We start from the raw sequence: 27,532 nt of genomic DNA, 5'->3' as shown, positions 1-27,532 counted from the left end.
AAAAACAAGCGGTTGGTTTAGCGGTGTTTACGTGTCTACGTGCCTGTTACAATACAGGATTGAGTACCTGGGGAGTTCGCCCAGCACAGACTGGTTTTGCCAGCTTCTTTTTTGGTGACACAAGGCTGTGCTCAGGTGGCTGACTTTTGTTCATGCACAGTTGTGCCAGCTGAGCTCCAACAGGAATATTTGTGACTTTAAATGCACTTCAAATGAGATTGCCTTTGTTTTGGTTACGGGCTCTCAGCAGTGTTTGCATCCCGAATGCAGCAGCTGAGAACAGTGCACCCTGTGAGGAAATGCAACGCTATTGCCCAAGGAGTGAGTTTCTGGCGGGAGGGGATTGTTTTCCTTTGGGTTTTTTTCAGGCCAGGGTTCCCAGACGCTCCGGACCCACTGTGGGTGGGCAGTGGTGCACAGCAGCAGGCTTCAGAGTCCAGGGTTTTCCAGCTCGATGACAGTTCTGTCAAAAGGTTTGTTCTAGAGCAGGGACTGTGGAGACTGTGTAAGACGTTACTCTGTGGTGGACTGAAGTGTTACTCAAAAAAAGGAGTGATTTTTTTGTTCATTTGTTTTTGTCTTTTTATTAAGAAATAAAACCATTCCGTGCACTGATGCAGAGATCTAGTAAACTGCTGCTGGGGCATAAGGCAGTGAGGGATAATGAAAGCATAAAATCGAATTGCTTGCTTGCTTTATGAAAATCTGTGGCAGGTAGGAAAATGGTATTGTTGTTTTATAGAATCAAACTTAAAGGCTTAGGTGACCCTGGGTGACCTTAGACGGGAAGGCTGGCAGGGATGGGGAAAGGCACCCAGGCTGGCCGCTGGACCAGGCTGCTGGCCAGGCAAGGAAAGGGGCTGTACTGGGACTGCAGGTCGCAGTGCTGGAGGGTACGTGAAGGATTCTCCAGTACATTCCCTTAACTGAAAGAGTTGTCTTCGGTGGTTTTTTTCAGAGCCTTTCTTATTCTACTATAGAAGGTAGTAGTTTTGGCCAGTGGCGACTTCCTACACACGGCATGTTCCTCTGAGTACTGTTTACACAGAGGATTGGCTTGAAGAATTAATGTTAATCTTCCTTTTCTTATTTAAATTTGTCTTATTACTTGTGCTGCCTTATACAGAAGTCATCCTTATTCCACCTTCACAAACAGTGAAATCCTTTCTTGTGTTGTGTTCAAAGCTCAGGGTGATCTCTCAGGAATATCCAATTTTGCTGTGTCATGAAAATGCTGTTTTCATTATGTATGTATTACTGTTTCATTTTGTGGTTTTGTTTTGCCAGCATGGGACGTTGTACTGATCTAATCATGGATGTGCTTAAACAGATGATCTCACACTCCCTAAAATATTAATGCATCCCTGGCCATAAATGAAAACAACATAATTTTCAAATAAAAGATTAGAGAATGTCTTTGAGATTGGCAAATGTCTTTTGGGGATTACAATTAAGTTTAATGTAATTTTTTGTTCTTCAGGAGGAAAAAAAGCAGTGCTTTACTTTGTGTGTTTCCTATTTTAATTCTCTCCAAGACAACACTGATAGGAGAGGGACTGGTAGTTTGAAAAAGATACTCTGAGAGGCACTCTCATGTAGCTGTATGGCTGAGTAAGCACAGGATATTTTGGAGGAAAAAGAGAGAAATGTCAATTCAGAATAAAAGTACAAAATGCTTCTGGATGTCAGGCACCCACAAGACTGTTCATGGGCGAGCGTGTGGACGGGAGCAGAGGAGGTTGCGCTAGGAGCTATAGAAGTAAATCAGTGATTGGAAAGGAGGTCGAGATGTGACACAGGGATCTCAGCCTGTAAAAATTCTGTCACTTCGTCTTCCATCAGAATTGAACAATTTTCTAAAGCGCGTGGTCCGATTGGGTCACGGATGGTTAGGCTCCAGCCAGGGCTCGTAAAACACCTCAGTAACGGGCTTTGCTGTGTGTTTCCTGTGCAGGTTTGAACTGATGCGCATGTGCTGGCAGTACAATCCGAAGATGAGGCCCTCCTTCCTGGAGATCATCGGTAGCATTAAAGACGAGCTGGATCCAGCATTCAAAGAGGTCTCCTTCTTCTACAGTGAAGAGAACAAGCCTCCGGATACAGAGGAGCTTGACCTGGAGACTGAAAACATGGAGAGCATTCCTTTAGATCCCTCCTCCACCCTCCAACCCACTGACAAGCACTCAGGACACAAAGCCGAGAACGGCCCAGGTGTGGTGGTCCTTCGGGCCAGCTTCGAGGAGAGACAGCCGTACGCACACATGAACGGGGGACGCAAGAATGAGAGGGCCTTACCGTTGCCCCAGTCTTCGGCCTGCTGATCCTTAGAACCAGAATCTCACAGAAATAAAACACAGAAAAACACGTGCATTGGGGGAAGAAAGAAAGAAAAATACAATATATTCAAAAGCCTACTGTACCTCAGTGGATCTTCAGAACTGCCATAGCTGCACTTGGGAGAACCCTTTTTTCAGTAAACAAGTTATCGTATTTTTCTTTTTTCAATATGCAAGCAGATGTTTGTTTCAGTAAAGGACTCCATTCATGGGGCGCACAGTTGGCCTTTTAAAACTCTAATGTTAACACTTAATAGCAACAGAAAACTTGAGATCTGATGTCTCTCTCTCCTCTCTCTTCTTTCTCTTTCTTTCTCTCTCTCTCTCTCTTTGCTTCGTAATGGGAAACATATCTGCGTGCAAGTTCAACCGTACAGCACTTTTATCAGATCAAAGATATCGCAGGCCAGGTGGCTCCCTGGTACCCTTGCAAGCACCTGCCTAACACTGTAGGTCTTTATAAAAAAAAAAAAAAAAAAAAAAAAACAAAAAACCAAACAAAAAAAAATACAAAAAAAAAGAAAAAAAACCCACCACAAACTAAAAAAGACTGGATTTTTAATGTTGCTCTTTAATCTTTTTAGGAACATGTAAAAGAATAAAAAGGGCCATCATTCGTCCAAGGTTGTTAACATTTTCAACGCTGCCAAATTTTGCCAAAAAACTGAACTCTTTGGGTTTTTTGTTGTTTTTTTTGTTGTGTTTTTTTTTTTTTTGTAGGCATAGAAGGAGCACAGTAATCAACTGCTCTGTTTAAAAGAGATCCTGACCAATACATTCTATTCAATCATACACTGGTATTTAAAAAAAAAAAAAAATCAAATTGTCTAAATCTTTTTTCTAAACTGGACAAAATGTGATTATTTTTTTTTCTTGTGATGGAGAAGATAAAAGGGATGGGGTTAAGAAACAGCCCTCCCTCCACTCCTGTCCCCATCCCAATGAATTCTGGACAAAACTGGCAGTGGTGAGCTAAATAAACATGTACATTTCCTACAAAAAAAAAAAATTAACTGCACGCCAAAAATGAAACACGAAAATAACCGGCAGAGATCTCCATCGTTGCAGCCTGCCTTCCTTCACAGGCTTGCAAGGAAAAAAACACCTAGAAACATAAATTGGAGAAGACAAAAAAAGCAGTAACCGGATTCAAGTATATGATGCTTTGTTGACCTTTTCTCTTTATTATTAAGACTTCTCGAAGGGTCTTGCAGTTCTATGTTAGACCATGGATCATTTGCATACACATTGTCTTTTGTGTCACTTTTATAACTTTTTTACGGTTCAGATACTCATCTATATGTCTGTACAGAAAAAAGCTGCTATTTTTTTTGTTCTTTATCTTTGTGGATTTAATCTATGAAAACCTTCAGGTCTGCCCTCCTTCCCTTCCCTCCCACTTCAACAAATTTTCTTATGCTTTGTTACTATAGTGTGTAACTTTTACTTCCTCCTTCCCAGTAACTGATACCTTTCATATGATTTGCCATGAACTGTTTAATGCCTTTTTATAAATATATTTCCTCTTCCCCACCCCCCCCCCCCCCTTAGTTGTTTTACAACATCTTGGCTGTGTGGGCTACAGGGCTTTTGAGGGGGACATGGAGAAAGAAGGGACACCCCACGCAGAAACACAAGCTGTGCTGTGCTGTGGTGTTTTTAAACCCTGGTTTTCCTTCCTTCCCACTAACCTCTGCCCAGACAGCATGCGAGTCTCTTACAGTGCAAGGCATGATACAAACTCAGGTCAGAAAAAAAAGGTTAAATATTTAGTACATTCTTGTTCAGTGTTTATATTCATTGTTGTACAAGGGTCCTACCCCTCCTTCCCTCCCCGCTTGTTTTGGTTGTGGCACACATCCACCCACCCATCCCCACACACACTCCCCACACAGACACACACACACACAAGTATATGTTGTTTGTTGTTGGTTTTTTTTTTTTGTTGGTTTTTTTTTAAAAAAAAAATTTGTTGGGTACAACAGCAGACACCAGGCTTTTGGGTCATTGATTTTTTTCAGAAGACTATTTTAACCCTTCCACCCTGTGGACAAGAGCTATACCAGTTGCAGCTGGTGATGCCAGGCATTCTTAGGGTGGCCATTGAACGCTTGGCTCCAGAAAACCCAGCTCCTCACCTTCCTAATGAGGAAGCCCTCACGGAGGGCACCCTGGGCTGCACTTCATGCCCTTGGTGACAAAAACAAGCCACCAAAATAAACCCGCCACCAAAACCAAACCAAACCCGCCATGCCATTTCCATGGGGCTGGGTAGAAAGCATGGAGCTGGGGCCAGTGGCTTGGCTGGCAAACGGTTAAGTGTTGGCAGCTATGGAAACCTGTACAAGTGCAAGCTCGTTGCTTAAATCATAGACCAAACCTCAGAACAAAAGAAAATGAGTAAGCTTGTTTGTTCAGTTGCAGAAGCCTTGGTGAAAGGGGAAGGAGGGGGCCATCAGACAGTCTACAACCAAGGAGCCATACCAGTTGCTCATCTTACGTTAGTTACAGCATCGAAGCCTTTGTTTAGCACTGATCCAACCAAATGATGGCAGTGAAGAGGTGGTTCTGGGATGGAAATGTTTAAATCTTTTGAGTAAGAACAAAGAATTAAAATATACTGATTGCTAGTTTTGACTGGAGATTTTAAAAAGTTTGTAGTGCTTTTTGCTTGTGTAGTTTAGGTCCCATTATCTTCTCTTGCCTCTGTCCCATAGTTATTTTTCCCTTTTAAAAATGAAAAAGACAAAAAAGTTAATTAAGAAGGTATTCTATGTAGGATTTTTTATTTATTTTTGTGATATCAGTTTAAATCACTGTAGAGATGCCCCATAATAAATCTAAATACTGAGATAAGGGTTTTTGAGTATGACAGGGGACAGTTTTTGATTTTTTTTCAAACATTTATCTACCTCACTCTTATTTTTTTTATATGTGTGTATATAAAAAAAATACATCTCACATCTCTCAGCAGCCAATAAATGCCGTTGATACTGGTAACCTCTCACTCCATATACCACATGCTCTAGGTTCTGGAGGGGAACAGTCACTGCCTGTCACAAAGGGTCACTTCAGAATATTTGCCTCAATTCCAAGGAGTTTCTCCCAACTTTTTGGTTCAGATTCATCATTGTGTGGAGAAATCCAAGAGCTGTCTGACTTAGGGTGACCATTCTGTTAAGGAAACACGAAGGCTTTTTAATGTGCTGTCACGGCAGTCCTCAGGTCAGCAACAAAATGCTGTGTGTTTAGATGAGCCGGAGGCGTAGCTGACCTGATAAGAGGACTTCAGATCGTTTGATGAAATCTTTTACAGAAATCTATTGTTTACAATGTTTGAAGGTCCAGAAGAAGTACTGGAGTAAAGGGAATGGTCTTCCTGTTTGGCCTGTAGAATGGGCTAAGTCATTCCTGCCAGTTTTTCCTCAGATGCCACAAGCACCAAAAAGACATTTGGCTGAATCAGCACCTAAAAATAAATTGGCTCGTACAGCAACAGCATTGCTTTCCTGACCGAAAAAACAGTGAAAAAACCTGTCACAGGCTGCCTGTTGATACTACTACATCGAGTTTACAGCTTTGGATCTTTGCTGCTTCTGTTTGATGAGAGCACTGATTTTTTTTTTTTTTCCACAACTAACATTGAATTGATTTCTTTTAACGTGCCAGTAAAAATCCAGTTCCCTTTTCTTCCCCCGTTTATATGCTTCATAACTGTGGATTCTGATGGACCAGCCATCGCATTTTAACTGCCCTCTGACAGCGTGTAACTGGTTTACAAGCACACAGGACTAACACGAGCTTGCCATCAACTTGATGTATAATGTTTCTCTTTTTCCAGCTCTGGCAGCTGTTCGTGCAGGTGTTGCTTGTGGTATCTGAATAATGCGGTGCTTGGCTACTTCGGGTTGTATGAGGCCTCGTGCATGCACAGTGCTGTGGTTAAGGACTACAGAGTTTTCAGAGGGAGCATTTCTCTCCAGCCCCGAGAACCCGGCAAAATTTAAAGTTTTTCCTAGGTTGTTTTGGTTTGCCATGTTATATTAAGTTCCAGTGACCCTTTGGTGCAGTGGCTCTTCCCCTCTCTTGCACATACTGATTACCACAACTGGAGATCCTCAGATCTTTCAGCTGGCTAGGAGGGTTTTGTTAAAACTGTCCGAGTTACTGGTTTTTATAATTGTATGTAGGTGGTTTTAAAATGCATTAGGAAGAAACACTAATGACTTAGCACCCATCATGATAAACTTTTCAAAAAGCACTTCAGTAGAAGACAGTCACGTGGCATCACATACGCACGCGTGATGGCAGTCAGCTCTCCTGGACCAAACCACCTTCATGATACCATTGCGTTCTGTGTTTGCAATTCAAGCTTAATTCCTTTTTTGTTCTGTTTGTTTCCATAGCTTTTTTTTGTCGTCGTTGTTGTGTTTTGTGCATTTTGAATAGCTTTATTCACATGGGTTTTTCATGCAGCCTTCCCTTGGACAGTAAATCAAGTTGTTTGTGCATGTGAACAACTGAGAATTAATGTTGGCTTGATAGAGTCATAATATGGTTTGTAATGTTGTTCTTCCCTGAGACCACTGGCTTGTCTGGTATGGAAAATTTATTTAGAACTTCAGCTATGTTTGAATAAAGTTAAAGTAATCCAGTTTGTTTGTAAATTGAAAACAAAAGCCCACCCAGCCCTGAAAACCAGCATTGTGACAAATGGTACCAAGATGTTTTAATGAAGTAGGATAACAAATTGGCGTCACTGCGGGGAGCAGGCAGCTTTGGTTTTAGTGCTCGGCCATTGCTTTCACCTGACTCGCATTTAAAAGCTGCTCGGTGGCACAGAAGGTAGTTTGGTTGCAAAGGAATGTGGCTCCCATGTAAACACAGAAGTGTCAGCTGCGTGGTACTAAATAAGGTGCTCTTTTGGGGGAGCGCTAAACTAGACACACAAGCCGAGCGCGATGGAAAGCGAGGCCAGCCCATGGGCACCAAGCCTTTCTCGGCGTGATGCCTCTGCTCTTTAAAGCTGGTTCTAAGTGATGGATGATTCTAGGCCTGTTCGCACTGATGCTCCTCTTGGCCTTTAAAAACAAAGGAAAGCAAGCCCAGTATGCCCAGGACAACTGGTCACCAGGTGGAACTGCTGCCGGGTCCTTGGGAACTGCTGAGGGGTGTTCGGTACAAGCTGAGTCTAAGTGAATGACACTCCTATTGTTGGTATAACTCCATACATATATATCTATATATACATATATATATCTGCATATGTATATCTATAATATAGATATATATTGAAACCCTTTTCATTCCATTAGGATAAGTAACACTTGTTTCCTGTTATTCTTATGTTGTTTGTCAACCATGTATTTAATCACTGGGCTGAACAACAGTGGAGGAAGGTGCAAGGGATCCACTCCTTACTAACCAGTGATAAAAGCCAGATGTTGCAACTTAACCCATGAGTAGCTGTGCAGACAAGAATTTAAGAATGATGTGTAGAAACAACACTAGTGGCCAGGGGTGCTGAAGATACAGAACTGTAAATAGGTAGGAGGGCTTTGAAGGATGCCTCAGTTCAGGCGCTGGGTGCTCAGGGCCGGTGGATGGCCCCTGAAATAGGGCCCAGCCAGGTAAATCAGAATTGAGAAGTGTTTGCGTGGAGACACGCGAACACAAAGAGATGGAGATGGGTATTTACAGAGACACAGGGCTTGGCAGGAGTTGGAGGTAGTTTCCTGAGCTTAATATGTGGGACAGTGTCAGAGCTCAGGTATCACAATTCTGATCGTTGGTACTTGTAAATAAACCTCTGACTTCCCAGCTGGAGCGCTGAATTCATTACCAGGAGTGTGATGGTTGTTGCCATCAGTCTGTATGAATCGGTCTCGACTTGCAGTTGGTCTGTTTTGCAAGTACCTTAAGACTATCACTAGTTTGTGTAGTTTGTGTGTGTGCATATGCGTGTGTGCTCATCTTTTTTTTTTTTTTTTTTTTTTTGTTGTATGCGTTTCGTTGATTAGTAATCCATTAGCATTTTCAATAGGGCTTTAAGTCCAGTAGATTACGGGTAGTCAGTTGACGAAGATCTGGTTTACAAGAACTAATTAAATGTTTCATTGCATTTTGTAAGTACGTAGAATAATTTTATAAAATGTTTGTAGTTTATAAATGCCTAAAATATAATTTAAGGGCACTTTTCTGTGTCTGTGTATGGGTGTGTCTGTCTGTTATCAGGTTTTTTTTCATGGTACCAGTTTACTAGCTAGCTTTACAATATGCCAAAAAGGATCGCTAACTTGTCCAATTCATGGCTTGTCCTTCTCCCCCTACCCGCCCAAGCTTTGTGTCCCAGTATACAGCGAACGAATATAAAGGAGTTGGGGAAATGTTCTGTATCTTCAGTATCCTGGTCTTCCAGAGCCCTCTGGTTGGGGTGGGATCATCTTAACTGGTCATTTCACTTTACTGTCTAGGGCAGTTAACTTAATGGATTACAAGAACCTCACTGGTCAGGGAAACAGAACGGGGTTTGCTGCTACCCAGTCTCACTTGTGCTGTTCAGCACCTGCTTCACGGTGGCCATGTGGTTTGAAGGATGTGACTGCATAAGAGAAAGAGGGAAGACAGTTTTCATAATTACTATTGAAGAACTATTTGCAGGTATCACTTTAAGAGTTTGTGTGCAGCCTCTAAAGATGTTGAGCACCATTTGAAGCTCTGTTGAAATGAGCAGGGCAGGGTCCCTATTTATTTTTATTTAAGAATATTGAAGATCCCTTCACCTTCACCCTCCCAAATTTGACTAACCACATTGCTGAAGGGTTCTGATGATTTAGATACTGTTTAAAAATCAGCTCTTCTGTTTTCTGAACCAGTGAGGTTTGAGATGAAAGGATTGGCCAGAGTTGTCTACCTCTGGGACAAAAACAAAACTAGAAAGTGCTAAGGAATGGATGCAGTTGCAAATACATTTTCCGATTTTTCTTGTTTAAATTTTTTTAAGAGAAAATTAAACAATAACATGGCCAATTTATTACATGAAAAGACTTGCTGTGTATAAATTATTCCTAAAGAAATTCCTGTGTTTATATTAAAATGAATCAGTAGATAAAAAAAAAATTTCAAAATGTTTTTGTATATTCTGTTGTAAGAATTTATTCCTGTTATTGCGATATACTCGGGATTCTTTACATTATGAAAAGAAGAAACTTTGTCTATTTTGAATGGCTGAAGCTAAGGCTCCTTTAGTTTCTCTTACTCTGCTTTTTTCTAGTAGTTTCAGTACTACATGATTTAAGTTAAATAAAAGAATTCTGTATGCATTTGCCCGTTTCTGAATTTGTTGCTCCTTAACCAAAGCAAGTACAGGTTAGAAAATTCAGAGTAAATCTTCTCTGGTTTTCTTCTACCCTTTCTAGTTACATTTAATTGAGCTACTCTGAATAAATCTTGTAGAGGTCAGTACTTCCATTATGTTGTGTTGAAATCAAAAGTATTTTTGTCCAGTGAGACCAAGCTTGTGGGCGCTTTTTCCATGGGACTTGGAGTAGTGTTTTGCAGTAGGTACTTCCCTTTGATAAGGTAAGCATTTGCATTATTTTTTATTTATTTGAAGAAAACCTATTTATTTACCCTTACAGCAATCCCTAGATGAGGCATTCAGCCATCCAGCATGTGGTTGTCAGCTTTCTGTAACAGTCATGGGAAAAGGCAAGTGGCAAGAAAATGAGCATTATCTTGGCGTTTCTGGTTCCTCTGACTCTTGCCATCAAAGTGTTGACTGAAATAAGGTACAGTGGTAGCCCAGAGCTTCATCAGCTGTCGGCGCTGTCGGGTTTGTTGGTTGTCCGTTTTGCTGACATGATGCCTGAGGAACGGGCTTTTGTTTCCCTGGAGAAATCCCAGGTGTCCAGATCAAGCTGCTGCTGTCCTGTTGCAGTGACCGTTTTTGAAAATTACCTGCCCATTTTATCTCGTCCTTGCCTTGTCACGGTGCTAGCAAGATCAGCAAAGAGAGCGTGCGTTGACATTCCCGGTGCACCGAAGGGGCGGTGCAGCACTCCTGTGCCGTGCCCAGCTTCCAGGGCGCGGGGCTCCTGTACAGAGCTGTGCGTGGGCAGGGAGGAGCCCGGCCTGGCGCGGGAGGCACAGCAGTGGTCTGTCCCTGACCCGTTCCACGTCTTACAATTTGAGGTCTCATGTGGTTCCTGTTTTGTCAGTAGCATTGCATGCCGTAACGCTTCCCACAGCACCGGCCTTCAGCAGTTGCCTTTCCTGGGAGAAGGTAGCTTTCCGATTTTGACGCGCAGGTCCATGAATAGCCATGACCCGTTCTCCTGAAAGACTTGTCTTTGTGCTGTGCTCTGTGGAAGGACGATGGTGTTCTCCTTTCGGACAGGCACTGAGAATTTGGGGTAAGTGGTGTTTTCAAGTAGTTGAAGCCCGAGTTACTAATAGCTTTTTAGCTTTTACCGGGTTCCAGCTTTTTCTTTACTTTTTTTTTTTTTTTTTAAGTTGCCCTGGGTTCCCAGCCCGTTTTTGATGCGGAAACAAGCATTTACAGCAGGTCACGAAGATAACTGTAAAACTTCATAAGAGGATCCCTACATGTGTTTTGTTTTCCCCCATATTTAAGTTTTTTTTTTTAATGTAGGCACTTCATATGGCTGGCCTGTGTCTCTGGATTTGGACAGGGGCTGAGGGGAACCTCTGTTCCATCCATCCGGTGCTGAAGGTCCTTACGGCTGTAAGTAGCCAGCTTGGTTCAGCAGGTCTTTAATAATGTTTCTATCAGAACTGGGATTAAGCATCTAAAATGTTTTCAATCCAGTTTCACGCTATCTTAAATCTGAAGCAACTTTACCATTGTTAGCAATACAGACTGCTAATCATTTGCTTTTTCTCTCAAGCTTTTTACACCAGCAAGAGCTGTAAGCACTTGTTTGGTTTTTGTAAGGAAATTTCACTGAAAATAACACAGAATGTAAAATCCTTGATGTAGGGGTTTACAAAATTTTGGGATTCACTTCATTTAAAAGGTAAGGAATTGCATTCTAAGAAATCTTTCGGGGTTTTGTTCTTTCTTTCTTACATCATCCATCTTACTCTCTTTCTTCTGCACACTGTTTTAACATCTCTAAGATAATTGTCTGTAATGCTTTTCCTAGAAAGTCTGCTGTTACTGATCTGGATAATGGAGGCACATGGATGAAAGCTGCTCTTCCATTGCCATAATACAGGGAAGTGTAGTAGGTGTAATCACAGATATACCTGCAATATTATGAACAAAACAAAACCAGAAACCTGAATTAAGGAACAGTAAACTTTGATTAAATTTAAATATTCATTAAGTAGCCAAATCAGATCTGGTTTATTAAATTACTAAAAACATGCAAATAAAAGAAATGCTGAAATAAACCTTGTTTGAGAAACAAATGTTCCTTATCTGATGGTTTGGTTTCTCAGACACCCACCCAGAAGGAACTTTAAATAAAAAAATCACAAGACATCCATTCTTTTACAAGCTTCTGTAAGCTATGTGAGATGGGAAAGGTAACACAGCCCACTGGAAACTACAGCCTAGTAATACAGTTTTTTGTGTAAGTCATACAGTCTCACCATCTGGAGGGTTTTTTTCTTATCACCCTACCTTCTAACTAGCAGGTGCAAATCCTGAAATTAAGGGCTGAGATTTAGCTGATTTTTTTAAATGAGATCACTTACTGTTTTCTTTGTTTTCCTTTTAAATGAAGGCCAGCATAATAGAAAATTGCCTCAGTACTACTGAAACACATAATGAGATCACAGACATCGTTCTAAAGGTGCATGTAATTGCTCTGTTCTTCAGTGTATGTATTTACATTTGGTATCCCTCCCAGTTGGGAAAAATAGATTAAAATCTGCTACTAGTCAGTATTGCTTTCAGACTTTCTTAATAGCTCAGGCTTACTGGGGTTGTTAATCACAGGGTATGCTGTGTTGAAACTTGTTTCTTTTGGAATTTACAAATCCATGGAAAAATAATCTACTGGCTGTAGTTTTTCATGAAGGCTGCTTTACATAACATTTAAATGTATCCCAATTTCATACTTTTACCTTTCTGAAGACCTTGCTTTCAAAGTGATTTTGGTTGGAGGAAAAGTCATTGCAAAGATTCTTTGAGGTTAAATGGGCTGATCGAGTTACTTCTGCTTTTACTGTGAGACCCCGATACGCAAGGTTTACCTTCCCGCATCTCTGGAAAAGGTGATATCAATGCCTTCCACTGAAATGTTTTTCCAGAGAGTCTTCATATTAATTGTAGATTCAATCTTTTCTGGGCCATCTACCATGCAACAGGCACCTTCTGGGTGAAAACCACAAGCATCTCTCTCTTGGTAGCCTTTGTTCTTCCCACACTGCTCAAGGATGATGAGTGCTTTGGCAGATGAAGCCAGCCCAACGTGAACAGTAAGCTGTTTTTTTCCCACCAGAGTGAATAACAGGAAATTAAAAATGAGACCTGTTTTTAAAAACATGTAATGCAATAGTGCCAAGCTTCAAGGTAGGGAGTCTTGCTGTAGCTGATGCCTAAAGAAATCTTCGATAAGAGATTATAAATGAGAACAAAATTATGCTGTAGTTTGTTTTTGTTGTGTCTAGTCAGCTCAGGACTTCAGAGCTGCGGTATTGTTTTTGCAGTTTACGGTGGATTCCCCCCCCCCCCCCCCCCCCCCCCCCGTTTTCAGCATGTGGTTATGTTGTTTAAATGGCATGGGGTTAAACCAGCATGCTAATTATTGTGTGCTCCAAATTTCAGTTTGAAACCTTTATCACAGTTTTAGTAGTTGCTTTTCAGAGTTGTCTGATGCACATACTGTGCAGTACTCTCTCGGAGATCTTTTTAAAGATCCACAGAGAACAGTAATGCTCATGAAGGGAACAATTTCTGTAACTTTCCAATTACTTACCAGTGGCTGAAGAGTTGTCCATATCTTGAAGACTTGCTCCTTTGCTTTTTGGTAAACCACCGGTAGCTGCATGATATGGAGACTGATGTTTTTACCAAGGCCTCTCTTGGACAGCTCCTGTGTTTACAAAAAAGCCACCATGGACTTACAGGAGCATTGGATTTCTCAGACTGTGGTAAAGAAATGAGGCTGATCCAACTGAGAAAACATCTGAAAGAGCAATGTAATGTTGTCTAAACCTGTGCTTCTAAACATTGGTCTGCAGTGAGAGTCATTTGTTTTGTGCTAGCTCCCCCTTTTTTAGCTGGAAGAGACTAAAATATGCAAAACAATTTCCTAATGTTATATCCATGTGGAGCCATTGTTGTGTTTTCCAAAGGGATACTTGGTCTCCAATGGGTGGGAGTGGTATTGCCTGGGGAGCCATGAAATACCAAATCTCTCAGAAAAGGTCCATGCTTGAAAGCATCTAAATAGGCTTTGATACAGGTATGAGATGTTCCTCTGAAAGTTCTAGTAGGTAAACCTGCACTATCAAGAGACGAAGGAGCTGTCTGCTCCAGTGACACGTGACCTGCTGGCTTGAACTGGTTCAGGTAAGCTGTGCTGGCGGTGACTTGCCAAGGAGAGTCATATTTAGAATGAGTTTAATTTCTTTTTTGGTCTAGAATATGTTTCTCTAGTAAAAGGAAATGTTACGTACTGGGATGTTATTTCTCTGTCATTTTCTTTTTCTTTGTCATTTTCCTAAAGAAAACAAAAAATTATGCCCAGAATTGAAGTGAAAGGAACTAAGGCACCCTTCAGAGCAGCAGACTGCCCACATTGTTGGAAGATGTTCTGAAGAATAAATGTCATGTGGAAATGACTTGGAATTTATTTTGTTGGTGGAACAGGGCTAACAAGGCATAAGCCTCTAAATAGAAGACAGGCAGCTGCAATGTCAGGATGCAGAAGGAATGCATCTGAGGTAGAAAGCTTGGTCCCACAGAACTAAAATGATGGCTGAAAATCCCAGTTGCGTTTGAGTAGATCACTACCAAAGGAGGGTACAGATGAAGTTTCTGAGGGGGGTGTAGGCAAAACGTCAGCAGCAGAGGTACCTGGTTAGCCCAAGAAACCTGTAACTTCTCACTGAACGTTGTTGTTGTCTTCAGTTTTCATGACTCACTATGGATACTCATGTGGATGAGGCCCACAGTTCTAAGCTGTGCTAACTGGGAAATTTGCCCTTCAACACTGGCTTCCTATATAAACTGTTCCAATGTTCTTGTCAGCGGAAGCATTGATTAGCTATGCTCAATACACTATTTGACACAAGCAAGGAAACAATGCCTGCAGGGAAGTAAACACATTTAGAGAACAGTGCCAGCCTTTTTTCCTCTGGGCGCTGACAGTCTTTAAGAGACCATTGCATCATCTTGCCTAAGAATGATGTACTGTGTCTTAGCATCCAAAAAAGAAAACCCCAGCTGGCTCACAATTAGCATTTTCTTTCTAAAGCATCTTTAATTTTAATGAGATTCTTAAAATTAATTTTAATGAGATTCTTCCTTTTTAAATGTAAGGCCTAGAGGACTCGACTACCCATAACTTTGGTACAGAATGTGGAGAGCTGCAGTAAGTTGTTAGGATGTTCTCCTCGTGCTCTCTGGACTCAGGTTCTCTTGTCACCGTTTGTCATGGGAGAAACATGCAGAAATACTTCTGTGCAGGACAAAACCAGAAGCTGGCTAATAGCAAAGGGCTGAGAATTTATGTCAAAGGAAGATAGTTCACTATGTCCTAAGCGCTTTCAGCATGTTGCCAGTAATGTGTATTACTTTGTTGTCTAAGAATCCTAACTATGGGCTTACACCCCATTAAACCAGATGTTGTGCAAATGTGGAAGAAAAAACAAGGGTTGTTCCTTGACTTGGCCAAGTCTCAGCCTTAACCAAAACCATTTTTGTGTTTAAGGTGAGAGACTGGAGATGGTTAAAGGAGAATAACTGCATCTGGAAATGAGAACTGGTCAGTTAGTTCAGTAAACCAGTGCTTGTCTTGTAGTTGAAACAGCAAAGGAAACTTCAAAGGAGGACAAAAGTTTTGGAGGACCTTTTTGTATGAAAAGTGGTTCAAAAGAAAGCATGAAGATTCTTCGGTAATTTCTTCTAAAAGGGAAATCAAATCCAGCATTATCAGCTGATGACCTTGAGTTGCTGCTGAGTTGTGGTCATAGGCTCAGTTTACTGGACTTCTGGCCCACGTTGTTACACGGCCCTCCCCAAAGAGAAGTGATTTGCACAGAACAGTGCTCAGATGCAGTGGGTTTGTGTCACACAGGGCGTTAGAAGCAACTTCAACTTCTAGAAAATTTTACTGAGTTTGCCTGAGTTTTCATCAGTTTGGGTTGCTGGGGAGGGGCACAGGGGGCTGCCTGTGTTAATTTTGTGAACCTCATTCAAAAAGGCTTGCCTTGGTGCAGAAAGAAAACCGGAAGTTACCAGTTGACCCAGTCAGTCTGCAAGTATGTTGCTAACAAAGTTTCTTTGTTTGTTTGTTCAGTGGTTTTATTCCCTTTTTTTGTTTTCTTTCTTTTTTTTTTTTTTAATCCTGCAGAAACCTTTTTTTAAAGCTTTAGGGATGTCAGACAGTTCCAGAACAGAAATGAAGGCACTAAATAGCAATGTCTCCTTAGTTTCACAGGTGATGAAACTAAAGCGGAGAGGGAGAGACAGACAGATTAAATGACAAATCTCCAAAGACCACATGGTTAGTGGCAGGATGAAAAACTGCACTCAGAGATCTGATCCTCATCTCCCGATAGCAAACACAGTTCCCAGAAGCAGTTGGAAATGTGACCTGTTCTTTGCACTAACAGTTTAATTACTATGAATGTTGTCACTCAACTTACATTTGTGCCCTATTAACTGGGGACTCTGACCTTGATGGTAGGCTGCCCTGATAGGTTATGTAGCTGCCAAGTCACAGACAGGAGTTTCTGCAGGCTACACAGAAGCAGGGTCAGATCAAGGGTTATTAGATGACCCCATCAATGTGGAATGTGGAATAAATAATTCGGGGGATGTGGGATTCTGAGGGTCCCGTATGGTGCTGAAGAACTAACGCATCATGGTAACTCAATGTGATCTGTCAGCAAAAGTGAAGTAAATACTTGGTGGTGTTTTCGTTTAAGAGAGAATGTCCTGCACTTCCACAGTTAAGGCTGCTGGTGGTGGAGCCTTCCTGCGTGTTTTAGGAGATGAATGGAGTTTGAGAACCATGAAGAACTTAGTGAGACAGGTTTCTGAAGGAGAAGCTGTCTTACTAGTGCTAGACAACCATATTGGGCCATGTGACAGTGTCTATAAAAGCTCTGAAGCTTTTCTCGATCACCCTGAACTGACACGTTCACCTGTACTTTCAGAGCCATCGGACTATCCTCTTTTCCCTGAACACTGGAGGGGTACTTGCTGAGGAATGAGGACTCCAACTCCGTGGATGCCATGCTCGTGAATGCCTTGTGTTGTACTGGGTGGTGCTGTGATGAGAACTTGGGTTCATGCAAAACCAGGGTGCTCCTCACGTTCTTGGACAATTATTTTTTCATATGATAAAACGGGCAATGTGGGACAATGCACTGCTACACAGTATTGGTAAGAAATCCAAGAATGCAGAACAAATACGCTGTCTAAAACAACAGAAATAGAGATTAACATTTATCATCTGATTCCCGGGGATTTCAGAAAATGGAAATTGGCTTATTCACCAAAAACAGTAGTAGTGAATAGTTACTTTGTAAGAGAAATAATATCACACAAGTATTTTTCTGAGCGCCCAAGGAGGTCATAGAAGGGACGCAACCATTGGAATGGTCTGTGTGCTCTCTGGATCGACCTCTGATCCTCCCTACGGCAAGAAAAGAGGTTCAGGAAAACAGCTGATCCATAGGCAAGGCAGAGTGCCACAGCATCTTGCAGGGAAGCTGCTAATGGGGATTTTAAAGAAGCAGTTGTGCATTAAGTGTTGCTCACAGAAGGGAAGCTATTGCTCTTTGGCAAAGGCTGCAAAAAACCACGGGAAGCAAGGCTATGCTTTGAGAATTAGGGCCCGGGAACTCCTGTTACATGTATTTTTACAGGGTTTTGGATGTTTCTGGTATGACCCTTCTGGGATGTGAACCCTTGAATTACATGTATCAGCGTTACAACATCACTGAGTGTGCCACAGTATCCAAGCTTTTGATAAGGAACCAGTTCATTTTGAGGTTCTAATTAAGATAGCTCTGGGTAATGCTACAAAGGCATTAAGCCTGAGCAATCATGTTTAGTAGCTGAGCTCTGGCTGCTCAGTACTTTCTCAAGGATGAGTCTGAGTGCACTTTTGCTTGGTTCTCAGAAAAGATCCTCGGCAGGAGGGCTTTATGTCAATTTAGTGATCCATGCAGGAACCCCAAGCCAAGACAGGATTACTTCCAGCTGTAAATACTAAATTTTGCTATCTTTAATAGATGTGCATAAGCTTCCCAAAGACCATAGGGCTACTCTTATGAACAAGGCCAATGGAACAATACCGTGAGATTGCTGTTTAGCGTGGGGAAGCCTATCAAAATTCAAAGTACTTCCAGATTTGCAGCAAATTTCTCTGAATTGTCTGGATTAACCACCTTTGCCAGGGAATAGGAAACTAAAGCAGAATCTCTAGTATGAATGCAACTTAATTCCACACAGAGGGTATCGCATCAGAGGGAAAAGGGTTTGTTCTCCTCCGTACGCAAGGACTGACATCTGTGTCGTTATGGAATGCTGTAGCCCTTGATATTTAACTTCCTGGTGTAGCCAGCACATGGCATTGTTACAGAAAACTCATCTCATCCTGTGTTTTCACTTTAGGCTGTTTTGCTTGCAGATAAAGAATGATTTTTATTTTCAGCCGGAAGAGGATGATCTTGCACCCAAAATTAAAACCAATAGGGATCAGGAAATAATGAGTGAGAACATTGTCAACTGACAAATATTTGCGGTTTAGGGCACGTGTTAAGTTGGAGTTAAGATAATTTATGGGTCTCCTGTGATGACTGGGGTATGGAAAGGTATCACAGAAGTATTTTTGTTTCTTGTTAGCCTGCAAAGATAACGTCCCTCATGACTTTGAGTGGGTAATAGATTTCTTCTACCAAACACCAAGTTGCACGCAGTGGTCTTCACCCAACAAAATTAGAATCAAAAATACGTATGGTTTGGTAGAGTTGCTATAGCTTTGGTCTTTGGAAAAATGTACTAGCTCCTTGTTTTTCAATCTTCTTGCTGTGACTGCACTTAATTTTCAAGACAGATCTTCAGTAGCTGTCACCAAAACTTGTAATATGATTATCTTTCTATCACTATTAATGCTTTCTTACAGCTACCTTTTTCGTTTCAGTGTCCAGAAGAATTTAAATATTTATGGGCTAATTTCAGTCTCTGTAATAGAACATAGTCCCCTCAGTTTGTTTTAAATGTCTTACTTTCCATTTTTACCAGTAGTATCTATTGTTTCTTGCAGATATTGGACCAATGTTCTAATTCAGTTTTACTATCTTGACTACTCTGCAACTAGTTTCAGATTTCATTGTGTTAACCTTCTTCCTACCTTGGAATTGCTGAGAACTTGTGTGAAAGACCCTCTCAAAATAACTCTGTTCATAAATACCTTATGAGAGTAACTGAACTCAAGGAAAGGCCATTGTCTGGGCTAGGGAGAATGAATTAACCTTACATGTGACTTGTATGCATACTCAGCAAATCTCTGCAGCTCTTCCTAACTGTCTGAACATACATGCAATGATATGACCTTTCGTACTTTATATTGAGCTAGAGTACTAAAATAGCAAACTAGTAAACTATTTAATTGCAGCAGACATACTCTTACGTACAATGGTTGTATGTATTATTTTGTGAGACATATTTAAAGACAGAAGTTACGTTACTGTTAAAACTTAGATAATACTTTAAAAGACAAGTAACGTTGTTCCTGAAAAATCCATCTATCTATAGAAACTTCTGGTGTGTCCCACAAAATGTGGGTTCACACAAAGAATAATTTAAAAATAAACAATTCTATACAGAAAAGTTTATGCTGAAAGCCAAGTATCCAAGCCACGTCTTTGTATCACCCAGCTAAATTTGTTCTAATACATATATTTAGGAAATACGCAGGAACTTTCAAGACTCTTAGACCTGTAACTGCTTTTCAAGCTGTATGGAGGGGGAAGGAATCCAAATCACCTTGTTTTCAGTTTTAACTACAGACTTCACTGTCATTTGAAAGTGGAAGACTACACGGAAATGTGAACACATACTTAGAATTGTCATGCTTTAGGTTTTGTGTTCCTGAAGTAGGCAGTAAGAACTCAATAGGTTACACTTGTACGAGAAAGAAATCACCTTGCACAGGCATGATACAATGCGTTGTGGTATGAGATGATGTGTTTACTAAAGAGAGAGATAACCTGTGGCATATGCATTAACTGCAGAGAAGGCACCCGGGTTAAAAAAATACCCTTTTTTTAAAAATCAAAGATAATATTTTGAAAAGTGCTTAAATAGCACAAAAAAAAAAATCTTGCAAATAAAATTACATTTCACTTCTTAATTATCCTTTTTCTTCCATGTTGGGAGTGTTCTCCATAAGGCACAATTCTGTTTAACGAGTCATGAAAATTGACTTTTTTGAAGGAAATGGAAAGCCTGAAAACAGTTTGCATTGGGATCTTCATGAAATCCCTCCCTCCGCTTTTTTATGCTTACCTTCACAGCTTCCCAGCTAGAATTAACCAGGTATTGTCTAAATGGACCAAAACCTGAAAAGAAAGAAAGGTGATTTTAACCCATGTGTGCTTTGCAATTGTAGCTTAGGTGCCGGCATGTATGCACACACATATTTGTTCTTTATCTTCGTATTTTTTGGTTATGGAGATGGAGTGATTTAGCCTTTATAACACTTCAGGGAATAGTATTTTCATTTTTTATATGCGCTAACATAAGAACTAATCCTGCAATCTTCATTCATGTCAAGGCTTTCTTATGAGATAACCTTAACTGAAGCTGGCAAATACACTGGAGCCAATAGGACAGACCATGTAAATGATTATTTTGGGCAAGGATAATCATCCATAGAAATACTGCTACTAAAAGATCTGGTGTTAAATACTCCCAGATCACAGTCAATGTACCATTCTTATTGTTAAAGCTCATGAAGATGAAGATATGCATATTTAATGAAGATTTCTGAAAGAGTAAAATACTATTTCGTTTGTGATTTTTTTTTTTTTTTTTAACCCCAAGTAATGGAAACTTAACTTTTCTGTCAGGGAAAATGGGCTTTTTGTGGTGCGGGGCAAAATCTCTTCCTTCACTTTTTTCCCACAGGAAAAGAGAGGAGGAAAGGTAAAAGGACTCTTTGAGTCCAAAGTACTACACTTAATTTTATGCATTCTTTTTTTTTTGGTGAAATGCTTTTTTTAAATAAAAAGGCAAAACATCTCATTTAGAGCTAGATGGGTATTTTGTCATGAAAAAGTTTGATGGTAATCTCCCACTATCTTTATTAATCTCTATGACTGTTCTTAATGCAGAGTATTGCCAAGGCTGGGTGGCAGGAAAATTAATGCTAGGCTTTAAGCATTTCTCAATTTGTTAATACTTATATCATAACTGCTCAGTCTTTTCTTTTTTTATATTATGAAAAGCCTGATGGTGCTGATATTTTTGACGGTGTTTTCCCCAGGTTCGAGTTGGTACTATGGAGAGGGAATCGGGGAAACAAGACTCATTTCACATTAACAGGGAACATAAAACCTCACAACCTCACTGGTCCCACTCTGCTTTCAGCGCAAAATGAGGGTGATGCCTACTCCATTTTGAAGCTGTAGTTGTTGTGCGTGTTTCTGTACCTGTGTGTGCAGAACTGTAGAATTATAACAATAAAGGTCACAATTAAACACATGCATCTCACTGGTGGCCGTAAGAAACTACTGCTTAGGATAAAATTGTTCTATGAAAAGAAATTACTAAATGTAAGAGTTTTACAGTACTGAAATACCTGCAACAACTTGGAGACCTAATTGAGTGAACAGTATCAGGCACTATATAAAAAACTGGGCTCACTGCCAGCAGGTTTATATTATGGGCAGGTGAAAATGTGACAAGAGGCATGCTGTGATGATCTCTGTAATTAATCTCTTAAAGATGCACCTGTGTCTTTAATGGAACACACTAGTCTACAATTATTTGAACAAGTATATTTCTGCACCTAAATCACTATCTAAGGGGGGGAAAAAAACTAATAGGATGCTAAGAAGTGTGCACATCAAGGGTACGTGCCGTAAATATCATGGGATAGAACCAGATTATCAGCCTTTTAAGAGGTTAGCAAATACCTCTTGCTGTCTCCTGCACTCCCATTCAGCTCAATGCCAGTTATGTCTAGAGCAAGCCAAACTAGTTCTGCCCATCTTGCAGCTATTAAAAAAAAAAAAAAAGTGTTTAATTGAAAACAGCAAGATGCGAATCTCTTTGATGTAGCTTCAACCTCATTCCTATGTCCTCAGATGACCTGCAGTGGAAAATTATCCAGCAACTCACATGTCAAGAAATGTGTAATGATTGCTTTTAGATGAGCCAGTGGCAACAAGAGGAACAGCGAGTTGCAGCATTCCTTAAGAGCTTTAACATTTTAAAGCTCAGAAGTTTCTAGCTGGTGGTTCTGCCACTGTGATTCAGCACTAGTTATAGCCAGCAAGAGAAATGCCAAATCTGGTCCCTTGTGTGTGTGCTGCATGTTCAGGCATGCTCCTTCGGTATATTTAAATTTAATGATCTAGCAGTGATGAGGCAGCATCTCCTGTTTAAAACTGCCTTACCTTGCCATGAAACTGAGACCCTGAAACTTGCCATGTGTTGCTCTAATTCTGGACACTGACTATGTGACTTTGTGATGCAACCCGGTTTTCTTGCTTCAGAGCTCCTTTTGGGTAAGCTTTATCTAATACTAGCCTGCACTGCCTTGAGCTATGTGGTTTGGATCAGAGAGAATGTCAACAAAGATTAAAACATGGAGAGAATGAACAACAAACCAAACTGGATGGCAGTAAAGAGGGCAGACTGCAGTCTGTTTCCTCTGACATGCATCTGATTTTTCTGAGGAAGGCACAGCAGCAAGTTATTTTCCATTTGGAGTTGTTAGTATGACCATTTGCTACTGTTTTTCCCTCCAGGGAACTGTTTACAACAAAGTTCAAGCATGTGTGCATACTGTAGCTAGCTAAAAGATGAATAAAAATAAAAATCTTACCAGTTACAACCACAGTGCTGGAATTTGAATCCATTAAATCTATGCTTCAGAAGGTGAAATCTTGTTGTCTTTCAGTTCCAAACAGTATTATAATTCATGTGTCTGTGGCAAACTTGTTCATTTGGGGCACCTTGTTTTCTCCAAGCTGTGATGTGTCTGGATTCAAATGAAAGGGATGATTTCTGATTCATGTAACTTTCAAAGCAAAAATTGTTACGGCTCTGTATTAAAGATAGAAGGCTGACTGACCGGCTGACTGACTGGGACTGCCCCAAACTTCTTTTCCTTTCTTCAGGCATGCAACTGTATTTAGCAAGAGGAGGAAAGGCTTAAAGAAACTTCTTGCAAAATATTCAGCAATATTTTTCATTAGAAACCTATTTATGTACAAGTAAACAGAAAATTGAATCAATTTTATTATATCTCTGTGGATATTCTATTTTTAACACAGTTGTAATTCACTTTAATAATGAGGAATGACAACTACAAAAACATATCTGTCTATTTGCACTGTTCTTAAACTTTTTATTACTTAAAAAACTCAGGGGTAACTTTGCTGTTCGTTCTTATACCAGTTATCTAATTTACTAATCTTGATCTTTATCTTATGCTTTTTGTAAAAGAGTTCTAGCACCTTACACTTTTAAAACCAAACACCAATAGGAAAACATGTATATTTGCTAAACCAAAATATTTACTTGGTAATATCCTTGAATAAGCTATGTGTTCAAAAATCTCACAAGGTCAAAGGAACTCCAGAAGCTGGGTTATAGCTTGCTGAAACTAGCGAGTTTAATAGCTGGTCTGTCTTCATTAAACTGAAGCATGAGAACCAATGGGGGGGCCTGAAATCAAAACATATGCACATTGTCACTGCCCAAAACAAAAGCATATGAAAGTTCTCTTGGGAATTATAACTATGTGGGCAGAGGGTTTCGCTGGGTCTTGTTTTGAGTAGGAAGTGTATGTGTGTGCATGTGAGAGAGAGAGAGAGAGGGAAGGGAAGCTAAGAATAGAAAGCCACTATATAATCTCAAGAGAGCTGGTAATTGTGAGACCTTAGGAAAGAAAAAAAAAAAAAAAAAAAAATCTCTGAAGAAACCTCTGGGATTGATTGGTGGCTGAATGAGGTTTGGAGCTATGAGCTGTGGGTCATTTAAATCCTCCTATTCTGAGACACAAAGGAACTGGTGTATTCTTTTAAATATAAAGACCCTGATTCCTCCATCCATTTCTTTCCCTGACTAACACAAGTTGCAAAATTAACTTTTGCTAGCTACTGAGGCTGAAGGAGCAGCTAATACAATAAACACAGACTCTTCTGCAGTTTTAAATAAGGCAAAATCTGCCACTGACATCTGTGAATTACATCTAAAAATTCATCTTTCATTCTCCCATGTCAGTTTTTACCAAATAATTTTTCTGTGTGACCAGTTAGTAGAACTCTTCCTGTGACACTGAACAGGACAATGACATACCAGTCTTCTCCTAGTTATTTCTGATTTGTGCTGCCTTTTTTTTTTTTTTTTTTTTTTTTTTCCAGTGATTAAATCTAAGTACAGGGTGGTCTAATGAACAAAGCACATGCAAGGAATAAAGCAAGATTTAAGGTCTATAGTTGCTTAATTAATTTCCTGCATGAGAAATTATGTGGTTTGCTTGGGACATTATAGCTGCTTTGTAGATATATATGAAGGGTATTGCTTGAATGCTGTAAAGTACTAGGTATTTTATTAGATACTCTTGTGTAGCATAGATATGTCCATTAGATCCATGCACTCTGAAACAACTGTTATCTACTCTAAAGAGAGTAGAAAAAATATAAACCAAGGAAGATTATTTCAGTAATCCTTCATGAAGAAGCTGATAGCAGAAAATTGGGGGGACATCCACACACACCCCCACACACCCTGACACTTTAATGACTTTCATTTAAGCATTGTCTTCCAACAGTTTAGTCCCTTTCCAAAATTAGAGGTTTGGTGATATGGTAGTAGAGATTCCAAGACCTTTCCAGTGTTGTTATATACTTGTTGAAATGTGGGAGGAATGCTGGTGGTTTGAGTAAATCAGGAATTTGACAGAGTGCACTGAAATTAGTTTTTGCACTGATTTAATTGATTGCTTTGTTCTCATGCTTTATGTGCATGGTAGTATACTTGGAGGAATAATGCATGTATTGCAGCTGCATTAAATTTCTGTGGCAAGCAGAAAATAAAGGATATGGTAGTTCAAAAAAGAATTTAAAAATCTTATGGTTAGGCCTAAGTTCTACCGAGAATTTTATTCAGAAATTAAACCTTTTTTTGCTTTACCATTTCTTCAGCTGAAGTCAAAGCTATGCTTGAAATTTTTGTGAAAGTATGATTGTAGCTTTAATATTAGCAGTCATATGCATATATTGACTGTAACAATAGTTACCCAGGTCACTGGATATTTGAGGTCTGTGCGAATTCATCTCCCCATCCATAATTAAGAAACCAAGCCCTGGGTATTTGAAGGCAAGTCAGAGACACAGCTGACTCAGCTGAACACTGGTTGTTTTTCTTCTTGCTATAGACAAATGTGATTGGCAAGGCACTCATCTTGAGGTAAAGAAGAAATGGAAGCAACTCAACTATGAAAGCCCTGGTTATCACCTTGAGTATTTTTCTGTACAGTTGTCTGATACATTTAAAAATTATTTCAACTGCCGAGTAAGAGAAAGACCTATTTTCTGCAAATGCATTCTGACCACATTGCAGACCTGCCAGAATACTGCTTGAAGAGCTTTTTAGTGCTGATGGTAACAGGAACTGAATATGGCCTTTCATTTAGAAACAGCTCTTTAATTTTTATCTCTTTTATTATTACTTACGTATAGATTGTTTAATTTCTTGTTATTGACAGGCACTGACCAGTGTTTCAAACTGTTAAGTGGGAGTGTTTAATATATTCCAATTTTTATCTCAGCTGCTCAACATTTAATGAGAGGAGGGAGAGGCTATTTAACATTATACTGTAATGGGACTTTAAATAGAGTTTTTGGGATCTAACATCCTATATTTCTTTTCTAATAAAAATAAATGATCCTCAGGAAAGACTAAAGCTGGTCTTTAGGTAGATGGAATGCAATGTCACAAAAAGAGAGAGGAGACAGGATTTTTGTGTAAAACTTGCTATTCCCTGTGGACCAATGCCTCTTCTATAACAAACTCTATGTAAATGAAAAAATGTAATGGCAATTTTGTTTACCTTTTTTTTTTTGGATAGAAAATGTTATATATTTTATGTTGTTGCCTTATTTGTATTAGTTCTTCTGCAATTGATACCATTGGTGTATACCCAGTGCTTAGCAATAATGAAAAATTTGAAATTGTATATCATTTCATTGTAGTCAAGCTGTTGGGTGACTGTTATAATTTCTATTCTGGTCTTCTTGCAGTATTAGCAAAAACTAACTGCTGTGCATGAACAGACTTTTAAATTTTATTTTTAATTGTTTATAATAGTTTAATGCAGGGAGAAAGTACATTAGCAAGAGAGCATGCAACTCACGATCAATGGGTAGCTTTTGTTCAGGTGTCATTTATCATGCACAAAGAGACTCTGCAAGCAGGATACACACAATTTAAGTAATTATTTATCAGCCAATATGCAAAATAGATAGCTAGGGCTAACAGATTACTGGGCCAAACAGTAATATGTTTACCATTCTTGCTAAGAAAACTGATGAGTCTTACCTGGCCAGGAAGTTTCCAATACACTGGGGAAAGCTGGTCTCTGCCATTTGTTGGTATGAGCTGATCCTCAGCATTACTGAGCTATCTTAGCATTTCTGCTTTTCTTTCCTTATATATCTTTTCTCTTGAATCTTTCACCAGCTAATTACTGTCATCCCAACAACAGCACTTCTGTGTCTTTAGCTTCTTATCTTTCATGACTTCAGCTTGGATACTTTCTCATAGCTTAAGAATTTTCTCAGTAAAACACTGGCAAGGTCACACAGCAGTGCTGCATCAGACTAGGCCCTGGAGCATGGTACAGCCAGACCTCTGGTCTGTGTGTGACATGGGGAGTCAGGGAAAGTGCACAGCTTCAGCTGATCGTGACAATGTGCTGAAATCCAATGATGTGCAGTGCGGTTGTGTGACATCTGCGTTTTGGGAGTGTCATTGTATGGGCTGAGATCACTTTGTCCTGTTGAGTAAAGAAAGTACAAATCTACTTTAGTATGTGTTTAAAACCATTTGAAAGGAGAGGCAACCTTATGGAGTTTTTGGTGGCTGTGCTGACAGGCAATGGAGCGCCTACTTACGTGAGGCACTGGGGACGCTCTCTTCAAACCCTGTCACCATGTCGCAGCCATGTTCCCAGCTGACTGAAGTGCAAAGGTCAGTCTGTTTCTTTGCAAACATCCTGTCGTTTCCATGTACTTTTCACCTCTTTGACTTTGATACTTGTATCTCCTTTTTTAAAAATAATTAAGCCCTGGAACACTTAGGATAGGAAGGCTCCCAGGAGTCAACACCTGGGTTCTACTTTCTAATTTGGGCAACTGTGTGTTCGTTTTAATCTCTGCACTTCAATTTTACCATTTGTAGTAATGAACGGCAGGCTGCTCACCTAGGTTTTCCAAAAGCCTCTTTCACATTTACAGCGATCACTGAAGTATGTGGCTGAACGATGCTATAAAAATGCCATTTTTGGACTTGCTTTCCCTCACAGACCTTTTGCCTTGTGCCACCCGAGTTAAAAGACACTGGCTTCAGCTCTATGATTTGTTATTCTGTGACAAACATAGATTGTTTGTCACAATCTATGTTTTCTATGTCTCCAGATTTCTGAAGAACCTGGAACTGGTGGTGGGAGTTCTGTAAGTTAAGCACCTGCCGACGGCTGGGCCCCGGTGGCGGCAGGCGCGGGCCGCCCCTCAGCCTGCCGCCGCCCTCC

The 27,532-nt window shown here is 40.1% G+C and overlaps 2 protein-coding genes across 7 annotated transcripts in view; one reads left to right on the top strand and one right to left on the bottom strand.

Moving 5' to 3' along the window:
* The window catches only part of IGF1R (insulin like growth factor 1 receptor), a 195,473-nt gene extending 185,815 nt beyond the window's left edge, over nucleotides 1-9,658 (top strand). For both annotated transcript variants that reach the window (XM_056345072.1, XM_056345071.1), the window contains exon 21: nucleotides 1,955-9,658. In XM_056345072.1, the coding sequence (XP_056201047.1) occupies nucleotides 1,955-2,321 (367 nt within the window). In that variant the 3' untranslated portion in view covers nucleotides 2,322-9,658. The remainder of the gene's footprint in view (nucleotides 1-1,954) is intronic.
* Nucleotides 9,476-27,470, bottom strand: PGPEP1L (pyroglutamyl-peptidase I like). 5 transcript variants are annotated; one of them, XM_056345076.1, is made up of 6 exons: nucleotides 26,323-27,470; nucleotides 22,601-22,756; nucleotides 20,056-20,108; nucleotides 13,286-13,402; nucleotides 12,561-12,790; nucleotides 9,476-11,606 (listed from the first exon to the last, which is right to left on the bottom strand). In XM_056345076.1, exons 2-6 carry the CDS (start codon nucleotides 22,632-22,634, stop codon nucleotides 11,438-11,440), a joined length of 603 nt encoding a protein of 200 aa, XP_056201051.1. In that variant the 5' UTR covers nucleotides 22,635-22,756; nucleotides 26,323-27,470; the 3' UTR covers nucleotides 9,476-11,437. The 5 variants fall into 5 exon arrangements, with proteins under 5 accessions (XP_056201051.1, XP_056201052.1, XP_056201054.1 ...); XM_056345077.1 differs by having other exon boundaries at nucleotides 13,286-13,351; XM_056345079.1 differs by lacking the exon at nucleotides 26,323-27,470 and having other exon boundaries at nucleotides 12,561-12,837; nucleotides 13,286-13,351; nucleotides 22,601-22,679.
* Between the last annotated feature and the right edge of the window lie 62 nt (nucleotides 27,471-27,532).

Source organism: Falco biarmicus, chromosome 7 (assembly GCF_023638135.1).
Source record: "Falco biarmicus isolate bFalBia1 chromosome 7, bFalBia1.pri, whole genome shotgun sequence".
Lineage (NCBI taxonomy): Eukaryota > Metazoa > Chordata > Aves > Falconiformes > Falconidae > Falco > Falco biarmicus.
Note: the sequence above shows the minus strand (reverse complement) of the source record. Positions and strands in the feature narration are given on the sequence as shown.

What these genes read in the sequence shown, in the direction of transcription:
- PGPEP1L (XM_056345076.1), bottom strand. Translation starts at nt 22,634, where the DNA reads ATGGATTCAAATTCCAGCACTGTGGTTGTAACTG. An exon ending in CAGCACTGTGGTTGTAACTG is followed by an intron (nt 20,109 to 22,600) that starts GTAAGATTTTTA and finishes CTTTCTTTTCAG; the next exon opens with GTTTTGGTCCATTTAGACAA. An exon ending in GGACAACTCTTCAGCCACTG is followed by an intron (nt 12,791 to 13,285) that starts GTAAGTAATTGG and finishes GGAAAAAAACAG; the next exon opens with CTTACTGTTCACGTTGGGCT.